Source organism: Leopardus geoffroyi, chromosome A3 (genome assembly GCF_018350155.1).
Source record: "Leopardus geoffroyi isolate Oge1 chromosome A3, O.geoffroyi_Oge1_pat1.0, whole genome shotgun sequence".
Lineage (NCBI taxonomy): Eukaryota > Metazoa > Chordata > Mammalia > Carnivora > Felidae > Leopardus > Leopardus geoffroyi.
The window spans coordinates 35,345,625-35,371,460 of NC_059336.1; the positions used below are offsets into that span (position 1 = coordinate 35,345,625).

Genomic DNA, 25,836 nt, shown 5'->3' on the forward strand with positions numbered 1-25,836 from the left:
TGATCACTGTCTCCCCATTCACATGGGCACAGTTCTGTGATCTATTTTCAGAAGCTGTTGACATCACTTAACAAAGCTCTGGATGTCCAGGGGTGAATGTCCTAGGTACACTGCTTCCCCTGAATCCCCACTGAACACAGATGATCCCTCAGAGTTGTGAAGCATTTTCCACACTGTGCTTATGTCCATGTGGAACTCTTCTGCAACTTTATTACTCTGAGGTCACCTGGAAATTATCTTTTCCCTCTTTGTTTTCTCATATAAAAATTATAGTTTTGTGACTCTAATGCAAGTCTTATTATTTGCTTCCTTGTCTCAGATTATCCAGATTCCACCGTGCTTCCTTTTTGAAACATGAAAATTTTAGTGAAGCAGACAGTTACGTTATCTGGTGGAGCAGATGCAAAGACAAAAGCAGTTTCATACTGTCTGCTTTTAATGCTTATTTCCTGCAAATTTACAATTAGGGGCTTATGATACAGCCGTTTTAGGGCTTGGTTTTCCTAGCTTTTGCTTCTGACAGGCAGGATGTTCTAGTGGATATCATGCTTTGGCAATAAATTTTAAGACGGTTTAATAAGAAGGACATCTCAAACATTTAGCATTCTATCCTTGCAGGACTTAGGTGGTTTTTTTTTTGGGGGGGGGGTATTGTTGTTATTTTACTCTTCTGCAAATATGTTAAAATGCATACTTTTACACATTAGAACAGTGTTTCTTAAACTTGAACACGTCAAAATCACCTGGAAAGCTCATTAAAACACAGACTCATAGGTTCCACCCCAGAGAATCAGATCTGGTAGGTCTTCGGTGGGGGCTGAGAGTCTGCATTTTAACTCCCAGGTGCGGGAGATGCCACTGCTGCTGCCATCAACAGATCACACTACAAGTATTAGTCACACAGGGCTCATGTGCACATACACGCATATAAAAAGTACAGAGGAGCATCTGGGTTTCCTCTCCTTTCCTTAACTTAATCTCTTCTCTCCCCTCCAGCTTACTCTGTTCTTTCTCTCACTTTTTTAATTCATATGGATTTGCCCCATCATCTCCATGAGTCCAGAATTCCTACCAACGAGCACATCTTTAAACCAAAAGCTTACTTTGAACAAAGAGAAATCCAGTGGCCAACCATGAGCATAACTGCAATGGAGTCTAAAAAGGACCTTTCCCTCCACATCCATCTTCTTCCGTGCTGTTATTTACAGGGACGGGAGAAGAAATGTGCCTAGAAACAGCTTTTTGTTCGTTCATTTTTTTGTTTGTTTTGAAAACAATGCATTCTCACCAGAGGGGTGGTGCTTGTCATCTCCTTGAATAGTGGGCTCCAGAGTTGCATGATGCCCATCCGTTTCATAAATAAGATTGTAGCATGCCTTCACGTGCCTGGCGTTCCACGGTCCACCTCTTAGTTTCTCTCTGCATACCCCATGAGTTTTGTTTCTTATGGTTTCAAGGCCTGTTGTTACTATAACAGTTTCTGCTCTAGCACATGCATGGATGTGAGCTGTTATGAGCCGTAATTTCTTAGATTACAACAGAAGCATGCTTCATTGGGATAAACTGACCAAAAGATAACAATTCCTTTTGAGTTAACACTCTTAACTGGGTGAAGAGGTGGGAGGACCAGAATAGGCTAGGCCACAAGTGCTTGAAGAAATTACATCACACGTGTTCCGTTGGCCAACAGCATTCATTCTGTGTTGCCCACTTTTTCAAACGTTCATTTCAAAACAAATGGGGAAGGGAAATCCATATGAACTTTGAACAATTGTTTCTTAAATACTTCTCAGTACTGTTTCTCAACATCTGTGCATATATTTGGGTAAAGAATTATTGTCAAGGTTCTACCTGTTGACCAGGTTTCTTTGCTCACATCTGCTTATCTGCCATTATTTCCACTGAAATTATATATTTGACATATGGCCAGGGTCACAGTGTTTGGTTCTCTGATCCACGGTGAACGATAAGGAAGTTTAATGGACCCACTGTCTCCAGATATAGGCCCACAGACACAAATACAAAAGATTGTAGCTGAGTCAGTAAATTGGACTTTTTTCACCACTGCTGTGAAAATTTGGATGTCAGAACTCCAGAAATAGTATAGCTCCTGGTGCCCCATGTACTACCATGAGCATCCAGTGTTGCTTTGAAAAGCATGGTATTACCAGCATCCTCATTGCCTTAATCATTCATGGACTGCCCCCGCCCCATCCCCAGAGAGTTTTTTCAGAGCAAACGGAGTTCTAGTTCATAGTGAAAAAGACTTTATGAACTACTGATATTCAAATACAGATTTTCCATATTGTCGATAATGTATACATATCCTTGTGCTGATTGTCATCATTATTATAATTGGTTCGATTTGATAAATATTTACTCAAGAAAATGAAGTCTGCAGACTGCCCAAGAAATCTTTTGTTTATGTAAAAAATATATATATAATGAAAATGAAATACTAACCTTAGGGATTTTAACCTTATGGGTTTTTTTAGCCTTAGGTTTTTTTTTTTTGTTTTGTTTTGTTTTTTGTTGTTGTTACTGTTGCTATTGTTTTTCTTTTTTAGGCACTTAAATTAGTGTGTTAGCTATTTGAGTTATTTGGGTTTTTTTGTTTTTTGCTTGTTTTTGCTTTTGTTTTTGCTTCCCCACCCCACCCAAAGATTTTTTTATCTCACTTTTTGTAGATATGCCAAATTTTTGTCTGTGGTATGGAAACTAGAAGACCATACAACTGACATGCACACCATTTTATGTATCCTTTAGCTTTTGAAGGGAAAAAAAAAAGTATGTTCTATATTCTCTCTCTAGTTCAGTGAGGGAAACCAACAAAGCACTCCCAAATTTGGACTTTTTTGAAATATATTTTAGGGACAGTGAAATCCTATCTTTGTTAACTATAAATGTGATATTCTAAATATATCTTATTTTAGAAATTCTGTCCTTTAGTGATGTGTCATGCCCAAGGGTGAGAAATGTCAACCTAAATGGAGTTACTTTCTCATCGTAGCATCAGCGAGACCCTCGACTGAATGAAATTTTGTTCCCATTTTATGATGCTAAAAGGGCAATGCAGATCATCGAGATGTATGAGCCTGATGAAGATTTGAAGAAAAAAGGTAACACAAGTAAAAGAAGAGAATTTTCTTTATTAAAGAAAAGTAAGAATATATGCAACTTTAAACATTCTTGGATTTTTAGTTAGACATATCTTCAAATGTTTTGGAGCTCCCTGGAGCCAAGGATTCTTAACAGACTGATTTTATTTTTTTCCTGTTCTGAGTCAGTATAAATTTTACCTTACATCAGAATTTGCTCATGTTGCCTGAGTTATAATGTTAAATTCACTGTATTAAACACATTATAGTGATGTTCTCCCAGTGTACTCTCTTGTTTTCGATCTTTAGTATTGCATAATGCTTAAAATGCAGTAATGCCCATCCAGTCTCTGTTTGCAATCCTGGAAAGAATTTCACTTCCTATAAAATTTATCCCTCCTGTTTTTCCTTTTTTGTTTTGCCAAGCCAAGTGAATTTTAATACATGATTTGGTGAGCCTTCTCATCATTAGGCTTCTGGTAGAGAAGACAAATGCAACTGATATGAAATTAAATAGTTAGAAATTAATTTAGCAAATTATTGGAGTTTCTGAACGTTTGCCTCCTTCAGTGAAACATTGGAAACAGTGTGCTGTCCATTCCAATATTTGACAAAGAAAAGGCATGGACAGGAAATTTAAGATCCATCTCATAGCAGTGGGAAGCACCCTCCAAGGAGGGGAGAGATGATGCTAATTTAACTGGACAGGAAGTCCTGAGACAAGAGATACCTGAGCTAGAGCCTCAGCTTTGTGTCCCAGTAAAGAGTTGAAAAGAGATTCAGATTCAAGTTCTTTCCCTCCCATGTGCCCATGAGTATCATGGCCTCCATTAGTTCTTTTTTTCTTTGTATCTCAGTGAATGTGACTGAAAGGTTTGTATATTCTCTGGACCCACATAAAACCTGTGGATACACTTGCTGGCCCACTATACCCTGTGACCCACCCTGGATATTTTTCCAAGTCAATAGAGTTTTCCCTTGATTGAAGATGTACACTTAAACTTTCTGCTAAGGCCCCAAATACCTACTTTCAGCAAGAGTGCTTCGTTATTTACCTCTCTGCCAGTTTTCTGAGTACTATCATTTCTGCTATATCACATGGAATTAAAGTAAAATGAGGGGTGCCTTGATAGAAAATACAGCCTTTGCAATTTTGATTTGATTCTTGTTACCCTGTCACTATGTGACCTTGAGCAAGGGACTATATTCCTGGGCCTCAGCTTCTCTGCTTGTAACTTGTCAGGGTTCATTCAGTCATTCAACTAGTATTTAGCCCCTCTGCCTTCATTTCTTAAAGTGTATAGAGGGCTGACTGGGTGCCAAGCACTGTGCCAGATGTTGAGGATTCAAAAGTAAGTAAGGCAGTTGTGATCTGTTGAAGGACAAGGCCCAGCAGTTCCTTGGCAGTGTGATAAATGTTATGCTAAAGATGTGTCTTTCATTATTTCTAAAGTCCTAAAAGTCCATGAAATTACATTGACACATCTAAAACTCATAGCTTCATCATTTCACAAATGACAGAATCTAAGTTTAAAGTCTGTCATTATCAAGTATGATTGAGAATGTGGTGCACAAGGCATTCTTAGATATAAACTTCTGGGAGGAATGTAAATTGGTCCAAATAACCAGCTAGAATAATACTTTGGCAATAATTGTAAAATAGAAGATAGGCTACTCCTACCTCCCAGCCTTTGCACCTCCAGGTATGTACAATAGAGAATCACCCATATCTTTCCCAGCCCTGGATGTCAGAGGAAGTGCACTCATCCAGGCCAATGGCTTACGTTTCTTGTACACACATAGCTTTCAAATTCTCCACTCATAACCTCTGACTTCAACTACAGACCTATGATGGAAGTCTCCATTCAGATACTAAATGGGCCTTTCAAATGTATATGTAAAATGTGTTTTGATTCTCCCTGCCCAAAGACCTGTTCCTTTCTCAGCCTGGAAAATGGTACCATTATTCACCCAAATCTTCAACCCCAAATTCGTGGAATCTTCCTTGACTTCTTTTTTCTTTCACATCACTTCTGATCCATCGGCAAAACCTACGAGATCTAGCCTCAAAATAAGTCCTGAATAAATCACTTCTCACCATCTCTGCCTTCATCAGAGTATCCAAGCCTACATCATGTCCTCTTAGACAATGCCAGTTGACTTTTAACTAGTCTTCTTTCTACTCAGTGGCATAGAGTTTATGCTCCACACAGCAGCCGGACTAAACCTTTAAAAACTCAATCCAATCACGTTATTCCATTCTTCAGAACCCGCCAAAGGCTTCCCAACACAGTAAAATCCAAAGTACTTAGCAAAGGGGCGCCCAGGTGGCTCAGTCGGTTAAGTGTCTGACTTCGGCTCAGGTCATGATCTCCCGGTTCACAGGTTCAAGCCCCGCATCGGGGCTGTGCTTAACACAGCTGTGTTTGCCACAGCTGTGTCAGCTGTGCTGACAGCTCAGAGCCTGGAGCCTACTTCAGATTCTGTCTCACTCTCTCTAACCCCTCCCCTGCTCACACTCTCTCTCTTTCTCTCAAAAATAAATAAACATTAAAAAAAAAAATTCAAAGTACTTAGCAAAGACTTAAGTCCAACCAATGTAGCTTTTGGCTTCCTCTCCAGCCTCATTCCCAGCTACCTGTCCCCTCAGTCACACACTCCTACATCAAGGTCTTTGCATTTGCTGATCCTTCTACCTGGGATAGCATTCCCCAAGATGTGCATGTGGCTTGCTCCCTACCTGTGAATGTGACCTCACAAGGGCTTTTGCTAGCCATGTATCTAATAGAGCATCCTGGTCACTCTTTATCACCTTCATTCCCTGCTTTCTGTTTCCTTCTAACACTTGCATAACATTATATTATACTTATACTTATTTGTTAATTTATTTCCCATAATATGTTTCATGAAGGCAGGGCTTGTCTGTTTCTCCCATCACTTTATCTGTCTCAGTGCCTTAAAAAGTATTTGCTCTTAGGGGGCACCTGGGTGGCTCAGTCGGTTAAGCCTCCGACTTTGGCTCAGGTCGTGATCTTCCTGTTCGTGAGTTCAAGCCCTGCGTCGGGCTCTGTGCTGACAGCTCAAAAAAGTACTTGCTCTTAGAACGGCTGTGTGCCCAAGGAGGGCTGCACAAATTTTTATTGTAGTATGTTTTTATAGTTAGAAATTTCCTAAATATCCATCAACAGAATAATGGACAATGAACTAGTATATTCATACACGGACCTACCATGCGTTACACGTGCCCACCACAACGTACTACTACTATACACACTACTATGTTATTCAGGGAAAAACAAATCCTCAAGAGCTGAATAAGTTCAAGAAAATATAAAAAGAGCAAGTTGCATATGCAAATAATAAAATGTCTTTTATATAAGTTTTTAAATATTCACAGCTATCCATTGTTAGAATAAATGCATATGTAGTAAAGTTACAAAGCCGTTTTAAGAATGTTAAATACAAAAAGGAAGTGGTTGTCTACAAGGGAGCAGAAAGAGGGACTGGAATGGAGAGCAGGGACACAGGGTGCTGCAAAGGCGTCTGTAATTATATATTCCTCTGAGAAATGTAAAGCAAGTAAGGTAAAATGTTACGAAGCTGTGGTGTAAGGGTCCATAGTTATTTATTATTTAATACATTATTATTATGTTCTTTTTTGAAAGCCTGAAATCAGTTCATCACTTGCAAATGCTTAGCTATAAACAAAAAGCTGAGGCAGTTGATGGTTGACAGGGTAAGAGATGGAGAGAGTTTTGTTTTGTTTTGTTTTTTAAGTTTATTTGAGAGAGAGAGTGTGTGTGCACACATGCATGGGCCCAAGTGGGGGAGGGGCAGAGAGAGGGAGAGAGAGAATCCCAAGCAGCCTCCATGCTGTCTGTGCAGAGCCCAATGCGAGGCTTGAACTCAAAGACTCCAAGATTATGAAGTCGGACGCTTAATGGACTGAGCCACCCAGGCACCCTGTGATGCAGAAGTATAAATTGCTTCTCCTGAGAAGACCACAGGACCTGCCCCATATCAGAAAAGTGTGACCGAAATGAACAATGGGGCTCTTGGGGCAATATTTCAATGCCTACTGCGTACTCTTCTCATCAATCCCACACCCTATTTTGTAGGAGAAATGAATTGTTTAAACCCAGAGAGGCCATTAATTTCATCTCCAGTCCAGTGAGAACAGTAGTGCCCTACAGTTGTATATTTTCTACTTTTTTAGGAGCCCCTCTTGTAGGTATTCTCATTTACCATTCAGGACAATCCTGGAAAGCAGGTGTGGTCAGTATTTATGCCCATTTGACAAAAGAGGAGGTTGAGACCCAGGAACATAAGGCGTGCATGATAGAAGCAGAACTGACAAAGGTCCCCTTGACCCCTGGTTGCCACACCTGGAGCTGTGCTTCTGTGCTTAGGGAACCGTGTGCTTCTGCCGTCATACCTACAAAAGCCACCTGCCTGTGGAATGCATTAGGTTCCTTGTAGTGTGCAGCTTTGTTCAAGTTCTGAAGGATGAAGGTCCTTGGGGAAGAGACTGAGAAGAAGTTTTTACTCCTGTTCAAGCTGTCTTGACTCTGTATTTCAGAGCCATATGTCTACTAACTCTTGTTTTTTCCCCTAGGTCTCATATCAAGCGATGGGTTTTGCAGATATCTGATGTCAGATGAAAATGCCCCTGTCTTCCTGGATCGTTTAGAACTTTACCAAGAAATGGACCATCCTCTGGCCCACTACTTCATCAGTTCTTCCCATAACACCTATCTCACTGGCCGACAGTTTGGTGGAAAGTCTTCCGTAGAAATGTACAGACAGGTTCTCCTGGCTGGTTGCAGGTCAGAACCTCAGGACGCCTCTTTTTTTTTTTTTTTTTTTAATATGATGGCTTTCCATTTAATTTCTTTTTTCTAAAAAATAGGAAGTATTGTTCAGCGTGAAAATTTCGGACATTTTTCCTTTTCTTTAATAGATTACGTTGGTCATGTAACCTTGAAAAAGAACAGATAATCTCTGTTCCAGAAAGCTCTGGAATTCTCCTATGGACCAAAAGATATTTTTTACTTTAAATTTTTAAATATCCCCCCCTCAAGGGGCACCTGGGTGGCTCAGTCAGTTGAGCATCTGACTCTTGACTTCAGCTCAGGTCATGATTCCAGGGTAATGGGATCAAGTCCTGTGTCAGGCTCTCCACTGAGCATGGAGTCTGCTTAAGACTATCTACATCTTTCATTCCCTCTCCCTCTGCTCCTCTCCCCAACTTGTGCACTCTCTCTCTCTCTCAAAATAAATAAATAAATAAATAAATAAATAAATAAATAAATAAATAAATAAATATCCCCCTCAAAATTGAAGGAAAAAAAAAAACAACCTATTTTCAGAAGTCATGCTAAGTTTCTTATGGCCAGAAGCAGTAGCAGATTTAGCTTTACTTAATGTTAAAAGTTCTAAAATGCCATTCTCTGAGAATATTATTGAAAATGGTTTTCCCTTTTATAGAAATTGGCAAATATTTGAGGTTTAAAATACGGCAATAATGCTGAAGGTGAAAAATAAGAAGTGTAGTTACATTATAATTTTTTTTTGGTTATCAATAGCTAGTACTTTATTTTTAATGACAGTTTTTTGTGTTTGGAAATATTCTACAAGAAATTACCTACATCACCACTTCTATCTCTGAATACCTGACAAAATGAGAACATTTTCTTTCATGGCCAAAGCAGTATCATTTCATCTAACAAAATTTTAAAAATTATTTTTTCACATCATTTAAAACCTAGCCTATACTCAGATGTCCCCAGCTGTTCCCAACTGTCCTTTGTTGTAGCTTTGTCACAACTGGAATTTCATTCCCCCACTGATTGTTGTATCTCAAGTTTGTCTTAATCTCTGACAGTCCCTTTTTAATGACACCAACTCAGTACAGAATACAATGTGATTTTAACCCAAAAACTCCGTGGAATAATCATATTATTTCATTCCATTTTCTACTTACATATTTTTTAAGTTTATTATTTTGAGAGAGAAAGAGAGCATGCAAGCAGGGGAAGAGCAGAAAGAGAGAGAATCCCAAGCAGGCTCATGCTATCAGTGCAGAGCCTGATGTGGGGCTGAACCCATGAACCAGGAGATCATGACCTAGGCTGAAACCAAGAGTTAGATGCTTAACTGACTGAGCTATCCAGGTACCCTCCATTTTCTACTTATATAAGAAAACAACTTATTTTGATGTCTGTTCTTTCAGTTTGCACACATTATTTTATGGTAAGGGTTCAATATTGTAATTTCACTCTGTTGCCCAGGTGTGTTGAACTTGACTGTTGGGATGGAAAAGGTGAAGACCAGGAACCAATAATAACTCATGGAAAAGCAATGTGTACGGATATCCTTTTTAAGGTAAGTTTTTTTTTGTTGTTTTTTTTTTTTAATTTTTTTTTTCAACGTTTATTTATTTTTGGGACAGAGAGAAACAGAGCATGAACGGGGGAGGGGCAGAGAGAGAGGGAGACACAGAATCGGAAACAGGCTCCAGGCTCTGAGCCATCAGCCTGACGTGGGGCTCGAACTCACGGACCGCAAGATCGTGACCTGGCTAAAGTCGGACGCTTAACCGACTGCGCCACCCAGGCGCCCCTTAAGGTAAGTTTTAAAATCACATAGCTGTAGTCTTTTCCAGATTATTGTAGAAATAGATGAAGTGGAGAACACAAATTATTCATTTTCTCAAGCATTTTACTTTCATATTCCTTTCCTCTGGTTTTGAAGAGAAAGTCAAGAAGAAATGCTTTCTCTACTTAATAACACCATGAGGGTCCTACATAATGAGTTTTCTCTGCCAGCATCCCCCTGATTCTAATTACTTTAAAAAGTCTTTCATTTTCTTTTCTGTTTTCTTGCTTACTTTGCATTATTTCTGAAGGACTTAAAATTGGCATAAAAAGTAAATAGAATACAGAAAATAAAATAGATTCTAAATAGCACCTATAAGAGTAAGAAAGTAAATGAGGTTAGAGTTTATGAATGCTCAATAATAAGTCTTATAAACTGCCAAACCATACCACAAATGGGCCCCAAACTTTCTAGAATTCAGTGCAAGGAGACAAACATAATTCACAAGATTCAGAAAATAGAAACAAGGCTGTTGGTCCAAAGAAGTTGTTCCCAGTCCTGATGCCAGAGAGAAGACTTTTCCCCATGGACCCTCAAAGAGGAGAATCTACAGTTACATAAACAGGCATTTCAGTATTGGCCTTCTGGTGATTTCTCTGTACAGTTTGGAGGTTGGTTTCTTAGAATGCTCCTTAATATGCTCCATTGATAGCCTGCCAAAGGACAAGTTAAAAAAATGAAATTCCATAGTTGGCCAGTGCTGTGGTTGGCCAATATTCAGGTACATCCATCTCTGTCAGTTTGGTGTAATTTGGAATAGTTATTTCAACATCTGCAGCATTGGTTCTCAACTCTGCTTACGTATGGAAAATCACCAGAGGTATTTATAAAAACAGATGCCTAGTCCCTATACCCATAACTTGATGCACACCATTTCTCTTAGTCAGATGCTGGTGAATTTTGAGCAGCAGTGAATTCAAGATTATGCTCCGTGAGAAGGAATTACACTCCCTGAGAAGTACCAAGGGTATAATCAAGTGGGAAGCCATGAGTTTGCACAGCCAACCAAATTGGGAAGGGTTGATGTCTTCTTTAGAAATTTAAGGAGCCCAGTAAGGAAGCTTAGCTAAAAAGAAGGCTATTTCCTTTCAGTTTGGAGGTGAGCAAAGGAGAACCCATGAAAAGAGCCAAAATTCTCCTCAAGGAGTAATTCTTGCTCAGCTCAAATGGACAATCAAGGTCATAGACATTTTTACCAGGAAGAGACTTTAAGCAAGAATAATTAATGAACCACCTTAGCCATAAGTGATGAGGTTTTGGAGTGGTGGTGGGATTCAGAGCCAATAGCCAAGAAAGAATTCTTGAGACATCTTTGGTGCAAAAAAGGTGATTTTATTCAAGTACATAAACAGGACCCATGGGCAGAAAGAGCTGCCCCCCGGACCATGAAGAGAGAGCGATTACATACTTGGGAGTTGGGGGGAGGTAAAATTAAGGGGAAGATTCCAAAGGATTTTCATTTGCTAAAGAAGACTCATGGGATACTGGAGGCCTAGCTATTGTCAAGCTAAGGTTGTTTTCCCTCTAGCAAAGCATTAACATTAGGACAGTAGGGAGTTCCTGGAGAACTGTTACACTCGCCTGCCTCAAGTATTTGTCAATGGGCTGCAGGTTATAAGGAAACGTAATTTTATATGCCATTTCCTCCTGCCTTTGTTTCCCACATCAGTAAGAATGCTCACTAAAATACTCCCTGGTTTATCTAACCTAAGGCATTATTGTTTCAACTGGACTTCCGGAGATTACTATTGTAAAATATTTTCTCATTTAACTGAATGATGCGATTTTCCCTGTGGTTAACTACAAGCCAGTTAGAATGTGGGGAGTTTTACCAAGTATGATGTTCTGGTTGTAGAAACATTAGTTTGAGGGGCGCCTGGGTGGCTCAGTTGGTTAAGTGTCCGACTTCGGCTCAGGTCGTGATCTCACGGTCCGTGAGTTCGAGCCCCGCATCGGGCTCTGTGCTGACAGCTCAGAGCCTGGTGCCTGTTTCTGATTCTGTGTCTCCCTCTCTCTGACCCTCCCCTGTTCATGCTCTGTCTCTCTCTGTCTCAAAAATAAATAAACATTAAAAAAAATTTTTTTTAAAAGAAACATTAGTTTGAAACCATGCTTTCTAAAGCCGAGAGCAAGGCCAGCCATCTGTGGGAAGGACATGCTCAGCACATTGAAAGGTTATTTCAAATGACCAAGCTTCTAGTTCAGGGAGGGACATCTAGAACACCTGTTTTACCTCACATGTTGCTTGACCATGGAGAACCCCCACTTCCTGGTCACCTACCCCTCCAACCACTTTCATCAGGCTAATAGGAAACAGGGGATGTTGTAAATGTCACATCAGTTCACAGGAATCTTCATCAAATTAATGAAATGTAGCCAAGAACAGACTCCCAAACACAGAAGAAAGCCAATAAAAGCCTCTGTTAATCCTTAGGTTATCACCAATACATTTCTTTTCTAGGCGGGAGAGGTGAAAGAGTGGTCTGCTGTGAAAATCGCTGTACCAAAACCTCACCTGCCCTTCAGCAAGAAAGGGAAACTCTGAACCTGTCTTGCCAGATTATCAAGCAAGAAGCCAGCATGTGATTTAGATGAAATTTCTTGTTCGTTACTAGCCCCATAATTTTAGCAAAGTCAGAGAGAGCTTTGGGGGGGAGGGAAGGGTCATTAACCATAAACTGGTCCCTGGGCTCTAACGAACCACAAGGGTACTCAACGTGTGAAAGTAGCAAGATGAATGGGTTCTCCAGGTCTTATTGCCAGAATTGACTTTCTGAAAAGCTCAAATTAATGGTCTCTGAATGGTTTCAGGTGCCTTAATTGTGTTGTTGTTGTTGTTTGCTCCTCTCTCATTTACACTTTTTATCTTTAAAGGATGTTATTCAAGCCATCAAGGAAACTGCGTTTGTCACATCCGAATATCCTGTAATTCTCTCCTTTGAAAATCACTGCAGGTATAAGGGTGCAATCTCCTCTAAGTATCTACTACCCGTTCCCCACTCCTGCTCTACATCTTTTTAAATAGCTGTACAGTTTTGTGAAATAGGACACTTGATCTTATGCAGAAAAGAAAGAGGAAAAAAAACAAAAGGTCAGAGATCTGGACACCTTGTTCAAGGTTCCATTGAGTTGGAAGATTTGGCAGTGTACTTGATCTCAGACTTCATGAACTTGAAAGCCATTTTTTATTCTGTGTACCAGCTCTTATTTGGGGAGGCAAAATCTACTTGTTAAACTATACCAGTTAAAGTTCGTGGTATATAACAGAGCATCTTCCTTAGCCGTAGGAAGACAAGCATGTACTTTGCAGAGTGGGAGTTTTTAATCATCTAGGAATGGATGTCTCTTATTCTTGGACTGTTAATGGATATTTGAATTTACGAATGCCAGTTCTCTCTCTCCAGCAAATATCAACAGTACAAGATGTCCAAATATTGCGAAGATCTATTTGGGGATCTCCTGTTGAAACAAGCACTTGAATCACATCCAGTATGTATTTTTAGCAAACTGTATTTCTAACCTGAATGGATTTGTTTTGAAATTCATTTCTAAAGGGTCAAGTAGTGCTAGAGGACTAAAGATCTTCATATTTATTTAAATTAATTGATACAGAAAGCTGTTGTGCTTCAGACAGATGTGAAGAGAGAGACATAAAATAAACATGTAGCCCAATTTAATCTGGAAGGTCTCAAGGTCTCTATGGTTTCTGAGATCTCTGTCCTAAAGTTTTATAAAATGCCTCCTGGCAGAGAATCTATACTCAGCAATTGTCCTTTAGTTGGTTGCATGATAGGATCATCTATAAGGAAGATTAAAAATACCTTTGCCTGGGGGCGCCTGGGTGGCTCGGTCGGTTAAGCGTCCGACTTCGGCTCAGGTCATGATCTCGCGGTCTGTGAGTTCAAGCCCCGCGTCGGGCTCTGTGCTGACAGCTCAGAGCCTGGAGCCTGTTTCAGATTCTGTGTCTCTCTCTCTCTCTCTCTGCCCCTCCCCCGTTCATGCCCTGTCTCTCTCTGTCTCAAAAATAAATAAAAAAAAAAACGTTAAAAAAAAAATTAAAAAAAAAAAAAAATACCTTTGCCTGGGACCCACTCAGGGATTCTAAGTTAATTGATCTGGGTAAGGCCTGAGCATGGTGTTTTTAAAAAAGCCTCTCCAGGTAAATCAAATGGAAGACCATAGTGGTGAGAACTCCCTAGATGGAAGAAGTCACAAGAGTCTGAAGTCCAATGTCCCAACTCCACAACAAATACTTGGAAAGTGTTAGACATGCATTTTTGAGTTTCATTTTTACACCTGCTGATTGCTTCATAAAGCAAAGAATTTTTAACCTGTGGCCCGCAGATAGGCTTTGTGAGGTCTGTGAATTCATTCTAAATTGCGTATACAGTTTTGCGTTTCTTTTTGTTTGTTTGCTTTGTTTTCCTTTTTTGGTATATAGTTTGATTCCAGAGAGTTCATCACATTTTTGCAAGGGTCCATAACCTCCAAAGTGGTAAAGATCCACTGTCACAAGATGGTATGAGTAGAAGCAAGCCAACAGGATGAAGTATAAAGTACTCTGCAGTAGTAAAAAAAAAAACAAAAAAAAAAAAACAAACAAAAAAAAAACCTGAAAAAAATATAGGACAGGAGGATATTTGCATCCTTTGCACCCACCCCTGATTACCTTCAGCCTACTGACTCTGCAGGCTGCCTGCCCCACATCCTTGCAACCCTCCCTGTTCCCTGCACACTGGCCTGGCTTGCAGCTGCTTGTGCCTGCAGCTTTTTGCATGAGGTGCGGTCCTCTGCTCACTGGAGCCTGCTCTGCCCGTGTGTGAGAGATGGGCCTGAGGTGCTAGAGACCAGACAGCCCTCCCGCTGGGCCCCTCAGTCTTCCCTCAGGAGGGACTGCTCAGCAGCACGTTCTTTGTTCTGCACCATCTGCCAGGGCTCCCCAGGGGACCACACTCTGGCCCCCTCAGTGATAAGTCGCCTCATAACACCCCCATGCCTGCCAGGGCACCCCCGTGCCTGCCTTCTTTCTTTCACTTTCCCACTCCTCTGTTGGCCCTTCCTGAGGCTGCCGCCCAAGTAATCTACAGGTATATTCACATCCTTGTCTCTGAGAGTGATTCTGAGGGAACCCAAACTAAGAAACAGCCCTGTTTAGTTTTATTTTATTTTACTTTATTTCATTTTATAGTTCATAGTTTATTTATTTTGAGAGAGAGAGAAAGAGCACAAGTGGGGAAGGGGAAGAGAAAGAGGGAGAGAAAGAACCACAAGCTGGCTCCACACTGCCAACACAGAGCCCAGTGTAGGACTGAATCTCATGAACCGTGAGACCGTGACCTGAGCCAAAACCAAGAGTCGGACGCTTAACCCACTGAGCCACCCAGACACCCCTTATGTTATTTTTGTTTTATGTAGACCTTCTGTTTACTTTTCTGATTGGGCTAAGGTGCTTGCTGCCATGGAAAGACCACTGTATTCTTTATGGAACGACATGCACATTCATGAAAGGTGTTGTGGGAAGCGTAGGTAATACACGTGGGAGTAAGACCTCCCCGAACTAAATGTCTGTGGGAGACATAGAGCATAAACATAAAACCATAGCTAAAAAGGAAGATGGCCTACAACCTATTGAATATTTACTAGAGATATCCAGGTTCAAGAGAGATCACTAGGGAATAGACAAGATTCAGCAGGCTTCTGAAGGAAGCAGAATATGGGCAAAGAGCTTTGAGGCAACACAGACATGGGAAGGCACAGTGCCTTGCATGTAATAAGTAGTAGAAAAATCACTTTTGAAAAAAATGAAAGGATGCATGGAAGAGATGGGTGGGTGGATGGGTGGGTAGGTATGTCCATGCATGGATGGGGGAAGGGGGAATGGATGAGTAGATATGGCACAGTTGTGTGGATCAGAGGTAATAAAAGAAAGGACATCTCCTTTGCAGACATAAATCCAAGCAAACGAAACCACAGTAGAGGTTAAGTTTCAGTAATTAAGACCACTCCCTTCTTGATTCTCTTATTGAACCCACACAACCACAATCCCAGGTATTGGGGTTGCATCAGTTTACTGAGCAAACAGGCTTACTAATACAGCCTCAACACTTGAGGGGATCAGGGGAGCCTCTCGACTTCTGCCTGGGAAAGCACTTAGGACCCCAGCTATCACAACGATCCCGTGTACTTTACCCAATACATAAAAAGAGCAAGACCTGAGGCTAAACAGGAGCCCTTCCCCCAACAGCACCCCAGGTCAGACCCAGGTCCCACTGGGGAAGGCGGAGTGGCTGTGCATACCTCTGGGAGACTAGATGTCCGGTTTGCAGTCTAGGGCAAAGTTGCATGCAGTAGGCTAATTGGGGCTGGGGAATGAAAACATAAAAGTGTGCTGACTGCCATCTAGTGGACATTGGGCTGTATAACACTGGCTTCCATGCTCATTCTGGGCCGGGAATGAAACTAGTGAAGCACATCATTAATTCAGCCTTTTCTGTTTATCTCTAGCTTGAACCAGGCAGGCCCTTACCATCCCCCAATGACCTCAAAAGAAAAATACTCATCAAAAATAAACGGCTGAAACCTGAGGTCGAAAAAAGTAAGTCAAAGACACACATCAGTAATGAGGCATACACTCATTGTGTTTGGACAATTCAGCTGTCTGGAGTGAAATAAATTTTCAAACCACTGATTTAGGGGACAAAAGGGGCACAGTGGTGTTACATATACTTTTCATAGCAAAGTGGCCATGTGTACGTTTAAGTGCAGTTTCCACATCAACTCGTTCCTGCAGTGGGAAAAGCATATTCATACATTCATAGGATGCAGGATTTGGAGTGATCCCAAGGCAAAACGAGAAGTGGAAAGAGGCATTTTAGAATTTATCGAGATGGAAGGAACTAGCATTTATCATTTTATATGCTCTAAAGTCCTCTTCAAAAGTTACCCTTTGCAGTTTGCCTGTGTGAGGTTTACATATCTAGGGATCCTGAGTGAATGTGTGAATGTATATATGTGTGTGTAGGGAGAGAAATGATTTTATGTAGACATTTTCCCTGGAAATCTTGGAAAATATTTTCTTTTAGCCCATCTCTTAATTGAGTGAAGCATTAACTAATGGTATGATCGCATTGTATTTTTACCCTAGGTATTCTAAATTTTAAATTATAATACTTATAGTTTATTACAAAAGCAATAATACCATAGGAGAATGAAAACAACAAAGGAAAACATAAGGAAACAATAAAATAGCACTAAATTAATATTTTACACATACGTACATGTACTATAGACACATGTATATGTTTAGACGTATGTTTTTCATACCAGTGGGATCATGTTAAATATACTGATTTTTTATTACGTTTAACTCAACCAATTAAGTATACTTAAGTTCATACTAAAGTTACAACTTGCTAACTATAATTCTAATGTATGAAACACTATACAGAATTTATTATGTGGGATATGGTACCATGTGACCAGTCCCAACTGATGGATGTTCATTACTGTAGAAACGACAGTGACAGACACATGTCGTGTTCATTTTGTACATTTACGCAGCTTCTCGTTGGAATCCATTGGTGCAGTTAGAGTTGGGTGGCCAAAGCATATACACATTTTGTACTGTGATTTACCTTTGTCTTTCAGAAAAATTGTACCAATTTACATTCTCGCTATAATGTAGGAGGATGCCTGCTTTCCAGGGATATTCTTACTGCTGGCTGTTGGCCATCTTGTATATATATGTGGCTGACTAGGAGAAGGGAAATGAGACTTGAGTTTTTTTGATATTTATGTTTTTGGTAACTAGTTTCTTTGTATATCACCATTTACAATATGCTTCTACACGTTTTCTTGTTTTTAAAATTACTTCATCTATCTTTACTGACTTATAAGAGCTTTCTACATGAGGATAATTGTCTCAGATCTGTCACTTGCAGATATTCCTGAAGTTTTTTCAGTCGCTTGTGCACATCTCTTTTCCGTCGCTTCAATATCACATTCAAATGACGCACCTTTATTACCAAGCCTTAACATCTTTCTTAGTAACTGAGCCTTCCTCTCAAACTTATGACCAGAACTTTGGCATTTCACCCATGCTCCATTAGTTCTTCACCCTGTGTAGACAGTGTGGTTGTTGCAAGTCCCTTGAGACGTCCAAGCAGCGATCTGCTATGGTCTTAGGAATGTAGCCAGTGGGAGCCCAGACAATACATTTCCTTCTCAGTGTCAATCTTCAAGCTCAGGCTTTGCAAGTGGTGGAGCACCTGTCACCATCTCCTTCCTGTTTGTTTTTAATGACAGAACAGCTTGAAGCTTTGAAAAGCATGATGGAAGCTGGAGAATCTGCTGCCCCAGTTAACATCTTAGAGGATGATAATGAAGAGGAAATAGAGAGTGGTAAGTTGGTTTTCTTTTAACTTAAGTGTCACAAAAATAGTTTTTAAAAAAAAGTTCATTTTTAAGTTCTACACCCAACTTGGGGCTCAAATTCACGACCCCAATATCAAGAGTTGTGTGCCCCTTCAACTGAACCAGCCAGATGCCCCACATAGAAAATTTTTTTTTGCGTTTATTTATTTTGAGAGAGTGAGTGATTGAGTGTACAAGCGGGGGAGGAACAGAGAGAAGAGAGGGGGAGAGAATTGCAAGGAGGCTCCACAGCATCAGCACAGAGCCTCATGTGGGGCTCGAGCCCATCAACTGGGAGATCATGGCCTGAGCTGAAATCAAGAGTCAGTTGCTTAACTGACTGAGCCATGCAGGTGCCCCCAAAATTTTTAAATAAGAAAGGAAAGAATTTGTCTCCATAGACTCTCTTGGATAATGTGAGGGTTTAATTTCTAGTAGTCAAGGATGTATTTGTGCACCAAGCTTTAATCTTTTTTTTTTTTTTTTTTTTTTTTGGTATTTTTCCCAATGTTACTTCCAGTTTACCTAGGCACTAGATTTTCATGGCTGAGTCATCTCCCTTCCTGTTGTGCCTTCAGCTGCTCAGCAGAAATTCACAGCCAAAGAATCCTTGCTGTAGAAGGCAAGGGGTTGGAATAAAAAGAACATTTGGCAATTCCTTCCTGTAAACAAAAACATAAATGTCGGTGTTGTTAATGATGATAATAGAAGGCGAGTTAAAAGGAAGGGAACATGGGTAGAGACCCTCAGGTAGATGATTGGTTTGTATGCACACATGAAATGAACTGGAAATTCAAAGCCAATATTAAAATTTCTTTTTTTTTTTTCAACGTTTATTTTTTTGGGGGACAGAGAGAGACAGAGCATGAACGGGGGAGGGGCAGAGAGAGAGGGAGACACAGAATCGGAAACAGGCTCCAGGCTCCGAGCCATCAGCCCAGAGCCTGACGCGGGGCTCGAACTCATGGACCGCGAGATCGTGACCTGGCTGAAGTCAGACGCTTAACCGACTGCGCCACCCAGGCACCCCAAAATTTCAAGTTCAAATTCCTTCAAATCACCAGTTCACCAGAATTATGAATAGCAGTAGATAATTTTAGCAAAGGTAACCTTGCTTAAAATAGATGAATATTTGCTACTGGGGCCATATAGCCAGAAAACCATAATATAGGGCCATATAACCCTCATGTTTGATTTTAAATGGGTCCTTCGAAATGTTTGGAATATTTTTAGAAAAGTGTTTGTTCATTAGGTGGTATGAAAATTGATTAGCAAAATGCTTTGGCCTTACATTGTGTGTATGTTGATTGGACACTGCCTTGGATTTATGTAGTGGTTTGAGGCTAAATAATTTAGATACATGCAGAAACTCTCTTCAATTACTCTATAAATATCTGAAATAATGAGAGTAGATTTTAGGAAAGCTTTATATTATAAGTGAAAATCTGAAAACTGTGAGAATTAATCTCGGTAATAAAGACAGCTTAATAAAGATGGCTTCCTGTGGAACTGACTTCATAACGATGGTTTGTGTTGCATGTCCAACCCATGGGTTCCACTCCACTCCCAGAGAACAGTCATGACTTACTTTTCATATGTTGTATATGGCAGGGAGTTTCTAGGAGGACAGAGGTATCTGGAATTATTTAATCGATGACTGCTACAATTATCTATTACTGTGAAACAAACCACCCCAAAATCTAGAGGCTTAAAATAACACTTTATTTCTTTAGTTGTGTAGGTCATCTAGGGCTCAGGTTGGTGCTTCTCCCTTAAGTTTCTCATGCATTTTCAGGCAGATGACATCTGGGGCTAGAGTCATCTGAAGGTTCACTTGGGCTGGTTGTCCAAGGTGGCACACTTGTGTGGCTGGCAGTTGTGGTGACGAGCTTAGGGTCTACGGACCAGAGCACCTCCATTTGGCCTTTCCATGTGGTTTGGCTTCTCAAAACATGGTGGCCAAGTCTTTTTTTTTTTTTTTTAATGTTTATTTATATTTGGAGAGAGAGAGAGACAGTGTGAGCGGGGGAGGATAAGAGAGAGACGGAGATACAGAATCAGAAGCAGGCTCCAGTCTCTGAGTTGTCAGCACAGAGCCCGACACGGGGCTTGAACTCACTGACTGTGAGGTCATGACCTGAGCTGAAGTTGGATGCTTAACCAACTGAGCCACCCAGGGGCCCCAATGGCCAAATCTTTAGATGAAGCATCCTGAGAGCCAATGTTCCAAGAGGCAGAAAGCAGAAGCTGCTAAATTTAAGAACTGTGCCCACAACAGGCACATCATCATTTCCTGTATATTTTATTCATCAAAGCAAGATTAAGGCCCACCCAAGTTTGAGGGGGGTAGGTGAGTGGCAAGATCACATTATACAAGAGCAGATATTCTTGCAGCTGTCTTTGGAAAATGCTATCAACCACAGTGCCTATTCTATTATCTCACTTTTTCTTTTGCAAATAATAAGCCTAATCAAGATTTAAGAATAAAATATTGAATATCATTTCAAAAGGTCAGTAAAATACTTCTAAGATTTGAAAAGATGAAAAATATGTAAAATGAGTTCCTTAACTCAGGTTAAGTTTTATAGATGGTAGTTGAAAGCATGTCAGACATTACTAGATTGCACAATCCAGTAAAACAAACTGCAGAATAATAGACTAAATTAACAAGGAAAGTAATAATAATATGAATAACAACCACCATTGTTGTGCCAACTGTGAATGTAGCGGTTTACATCACTGCCTTATCTAATCCTTGTATGGTCCAATGAGATTGGTATCATTACACTCCTTTTTCAGATGAGGAAGCTGAAGCTTAGGTAACGGATTCTGCACATGACCCCACAGCTGTTGAGCAATGGCATTATAGTTCAATCTCAGAATTGCCTGACTCCAAGTTCAAGACCTTTTGTACCTTATAATACAGCCCTTCTAACATACAGGAATATGAAGAGAACACCAATATGCAAAATTGTTTTTAAATTGTTTTAAACAAAAAATGTAACTGATGAAAGTCAAAGATGTGAAAATTTCCTGAACACACAAAATAATCCAAACTGAGGGTCCTTTTGATCCCACTTATCATCCATAAGGGTACTTCCCATCTTTTATGCATATGTTAATGATTCCTACAAAATATTTGGCTCTAGGGGCTCCCATGTTATTCCAAAAAGTACTTGATATTTTGATTAAATGTTAACAAATGATATTGGGACATGTGGGGGATAGCGTACATGTAGAAAATTGGCTGAGAGGACAAAATCACCCACTTGAATTTCTCTTTCAGGGCATAAAAGTTTCTGCTGTGCCAGTTATATTTATGATTCTTAGGTTCCCTCAGTGATACCTGGCTTAATTCTGGTCAACCAGTTGGCTATAATTACCCTGGTGTCACAGTATGATCCTACTATACATGAATGACTAGACTCTCTAATTTAAATACTTCAACACAGCAGGCAAGAGGAAGCCAAGCATAGTTCAAGAGTAACCCTGCCGGGAGGCTGTAAAAAAATAGAAGAGGCTCTTAGTCTGTGAGAGCATTTCCCCAGTTGTTAGGCTGGATTTAGATTCAGAAGGATCCGTGGCTTCCAGGACTGTAAAACGAGCAGTGAGGAATGCCAAAACTGGATGTGGTTGTGGGTATGCCTCTGCATTCTTGCGCACTCAGGGAATGGTACCATTCATTCACACACCTCTTTTAAAGTCAAGTCTCTACCACTTGTATGGGCCACATTCCTTGACTTCACGTAGTTTATATCTGGCTGTATGAACTGGTTAGACTATGAGATATATGAACTGGAAATTTAATGGTGGGAAGTTTCAAAGTCTTGGTTATAGACTGTAAGTCACGGAAATTCAATGGTCATGGAAACTTAGCGTCCTATTAAAAGCATTGGCTAAGAATCCAGAGAAATATAGGCCCATATTTTATTCTGTGACCTTGGTTTTATAAATCATATCTCTGAATCTATTTCCTCATCTATAAAGTGGACACACTGGACTAGATTTTTTAAAGACCTATTCCAACTTCTTAAATCCTTTTTTTTTTTCTGCCTAAGGCCTCTATGACCTACTTTTTTCTTTTTTTAATCATCTGTCTCCACAGTATCCATGCATCCGAATACCAGTTTCAAAACAGGAAAGTGTCTGTCTCTCTTGTCTCACTTTTTTCCGTGTCTGAAATAATACTTTGCAAAAAGAAATTCCAAATCTAAGGTATCATCAGTTGAAAGACACCATTATTTTATTTATGACTAAGAAAGAGAGATGCTTCCAATTAATTGTAAAATGTCATTTTACAATTGAAAACACATTATAACATCAGAAATATTAATATGTAAAAAAATGCATCTTGCAACTGATGATGGAATAGTTGTTCTTTTATTCTTGTTCTGGAGTTCTTTGCACATTTTAAACATGATCTAAAAAAAAAAATCTCCAATTATGGATCTGCTTCCCACTCTGCTCTTGGGAGTCCATTCTCAGAAATCATTTCACTGTTTTTGTCCAGTAGGGGTCCCTCGTGCCCTGTGTTGTGACAGGGTGGATTTGTGTTGGACTTGTCCTGAGGCCTATGGGTGTCTCCTGATTCTGGCTGGTTTTTAGGCAGATTCCTTACATGCTTTTTGTAAGCTTTTTGCAGAATGGCGATCATGGGAATCCAGATGTCACACCAGCATGTGGCTCATTTTTCAATGGGTGATTCTTTTTCCACTGACAGCCTTGAGAGGATACCAGAGTTTGTCCCTCTCTGGACTGGTGGACTGAGTGCTTCTGTGCCTTCTTTCACAGCCTGGGCCATGCTCTTGGGGCATCAGCTTCAGTTAGCACCCACTTCCAGCCTCCCTGTTAGTATGAGCTTAAGGAATGATTTTAGAGTCTCTCAAACCTAAGCCAGGTTTGACAAATGGTTTACAGGTGCAGTACAATCCTTCCAAGGTCTTTATATATAAATACATACATACACACACACATACATACATACATACATACATACATACATACATACATGAAAAAATATATATATATATATGTAATTTATTGTCACATTGGTTTCCATACAACACCCAATGTTCATCCCAACAGGTGCCCTTCTCAATGCCCATCATCCACTTTCCCCTCTCCCCCACTCCCTATCAACCCTCAGTTTGTTCTCAGTATTTAAAAGTCTCTTATGGTTTGCCTTCTTCCCTCTCTGTAACTTTTTTCTCCCCTTACCCTCCCCCCTGGTCTTCTGTTAAGTTTCTCAGGATCCACATGAGTGAAAACATATGGTATCTGTCTTTCTCTGCCTGACTTATTTCCCTTAGCATAATACTCTCCATCCACGTTACTACAAATGGCCAGGTTCCATTCTTTCTCATTGCCAAGTAGTAGTCCGTTGTATATATAAACCACATCTTCTTTATCCATTCATCAGTTGATGGACATTTAGACTCTTTCCATAATTTGGCTATTGTTGAAAGTGCTGCTAGAAACATTGGGGTACAAGTGCCCCTATGCATCAGCACTCCTGTATCCCTTGGGTAACTTCCTAGCAGTGCTATTGCTGGGTCATAGGGTAGGTCTATTTTTAATTTTTTGAGGAACCTCCACACTGTTTTCCAGAGCGGCTGCACCAGTTTGCATTCCCACCAACAGTGCAAGAGGGTTCTCATTTCTCCACATCCTCTCCAGCATCTATAGTCTCCTGATTTGTTCATTTTAGCCACTCTGACCAGCGTGAGATGGTATCTCAGTGTGGTTTTGATTTGTATTTCCCTGACGAGGAGTCACGTTGAACATCTTTTCATGTGTCTTTTGGCCATCTGGATGTCTTCTTTAGAGAAGTATCTATTCATATCTTCTGCCCATTTCTTCACTGGATTGTTTGTTTTTCAGGTGTGGAGTTCAAGCTCTTTCTTTTTTATGTTACACCACTCCCGGCCGCAAGTCACTATGCTCATAACCTATAAGTGGACAGTTAGTCTGTTTTTTTTTTTTTAATTATCAAGTATATTTTCCATTTATTGTATTTTCCCATGGAAGATCAGAAGACCCTTTGTAAGTTACAGATATTCTTGAGTGATCGAGGCTTTAATTTTTAGGGTCAGTATACTGGGGTGGAAGTGATCAGTCACTTAAGAAAAACGTATTAAGCATCACACATGTCACATATCATGCTAGGCGCAAGAGAAATAACAGCTAACAAGATATGCTTCTTGGCCTTGAGTAGGTAAGAGTTTAGTAAAAAGCTTTATTTGAAAGAATTGCATATTTAAATGTTCCCATTTTCAGTTAGCTTCATTTCCGTGTAAAAGAGTTTGTGTTCTACCCAAGATTATGAAGATGATCTGACTGGTAGTAATTTGGCTTCATTGTTTTTCTTTTTTTCTTTGACACAGCTGACCAAGAGGAGGAAGCTCACCCTGAATACAAATTTGGAAGTGAACTTTCTGCTGATGACTTGGGTCACAAGGAGGCTGTGGCAAATAGTGTCAAGAAGGTCGGAGTCTTGGCGTCCCTTTTTGTTAAGACTCTCAAGAAGAGGTAGCAGCTGTTAGTTAGGAAGTTTTCAAAATGTGACAACCACAGAAAATAAAGTAGCCTATAATTCCCCTTCTGAGTTGGGTGACCAGAGTCCATATGTTAATCCATGCATGAACAATTTTAAGTTAGAAAGGACATTTGAATTGCTTATTAGCTGTGCCTACTGTTGATCACAACTTATTTTGTCCAGTGTCCTTTAGGTAAATCATGTATTACATTATTATAGGTGAATAGGGAGACAACAGCATCCTTGTGGCAAAGGTTAACCTGTTGAAGTCATCAGAAAAATGACTCCAGTCATCCCAAGCAAGCCCTCATTAGAAAATCCATCCTTCCAGTTAGGTATCGCATCTCCCACCTGATGTAGGATAAGTATAAAAGTATTTCCGTCCGTCCAACCATTCAGCCAAGAAAAAGTTATTATGTACCGACTATGTGCCAGGCATAGTTTAGGCCATAACAACCCAAAAAGGTCAAAACATGCTTCGTTTCTGCTCTCATGGAGCTTATAGTCTGATGGGAGTTTACCGGGAGGGAATAGGAAACAGGCAACAAATAAACCACCAATTCTATAATTACAATTTGTGATAAGTGCTATTTTGAAACTAAAAATGAGTGCTAAAATGGAGAGTAATGAGGTCAAGGGAATAAGGAAGCCAGATCCCCAAAGGCAAAGGAACCAGCCACCACAGAGTAAAGAAAGGGCCCCAGTTGTGGGGTAACAACAATAAAGACACTGAACAAAGTGGATTGAATGAGGGGCAGAGTGAAACAAGATGAGATGGTACAGGTAGGTAGGAACTAGATGATGCAGGATTTGGGAAGTTACTCTTAGAAACTCAAATGTTAATTTAAGTGAAATCTGAAGCCTTTGAAAATGTCTAAAGAAGGGAGCAATGCAGCCTGATAGTTTTTAAAGACCACCGTAGGTACCATATGGAGATTAAAAAGAAGCAAGAGTGAACGCGGGAAGAGCAGTTAGGCCAGGCTGTTGTACTCAGCCAGACTCCGGAGTGTTAAACTGGACAGTTGGAAGCAGGACTGAGTGGATTGAAGATCTGTTGAGGAAGCAAAGATGATTCAACTTGCTGATGGATTGAATGTGGACGAGTGAAGGGGAAAGAGGAAGCAAGATGACTCT

The 25,836-nt window shown here is 40.2% G+C and overlaps 1 protein-coding gene across 14 annotated transcripts in view; it reads left to right on the plus strand.

Moving 5' to 3' along the window:
* The window catches only part of PLCB4 (phospholipase C beta 4), a 424,518-nt gene that overhangs the window by 323,473 nt on the left and 75,209 nt on the right, over window positions 1-25,836 (plus strand). For all 14 annotated transcript variants that reach the window (XM_045445296.1, XM_045445295.1, XM_045445285.1 and 11 more), the window contains 8 exons: window positions 3,011-3,119; window positions 7,714-7,924; window positions 9,389-9,482; window positions 12,630-12,709; window positions 13,160-13,244; window positions 16,260-16,350; window positions 18,060-18,155; window positions 24,551-24,651. In XM_045445296.1, coding sequence (XP_045301252.1) covers window positions 3,011-3,119; window positions 7,714-7,924; window positions 9,389-9,482; window positions 12,630-12,709; window positions 13,160-13,244; window positions 16,260-16,350; window positions 18,060-18,155; window positions 24,551-24,651 — 867 coding nt within the window. The remainder of the gene's footprint in view (window positions 1-3,010; window positions 3,120-7,713; window positions 7,925-9,388; window positions 9,483-12,629; window positions 12,710-13,159; window positions 13,245-16,259; window positions 16,351-18,059; window positions 18,156-24,550; window positions 24,652-25,836) is intronic.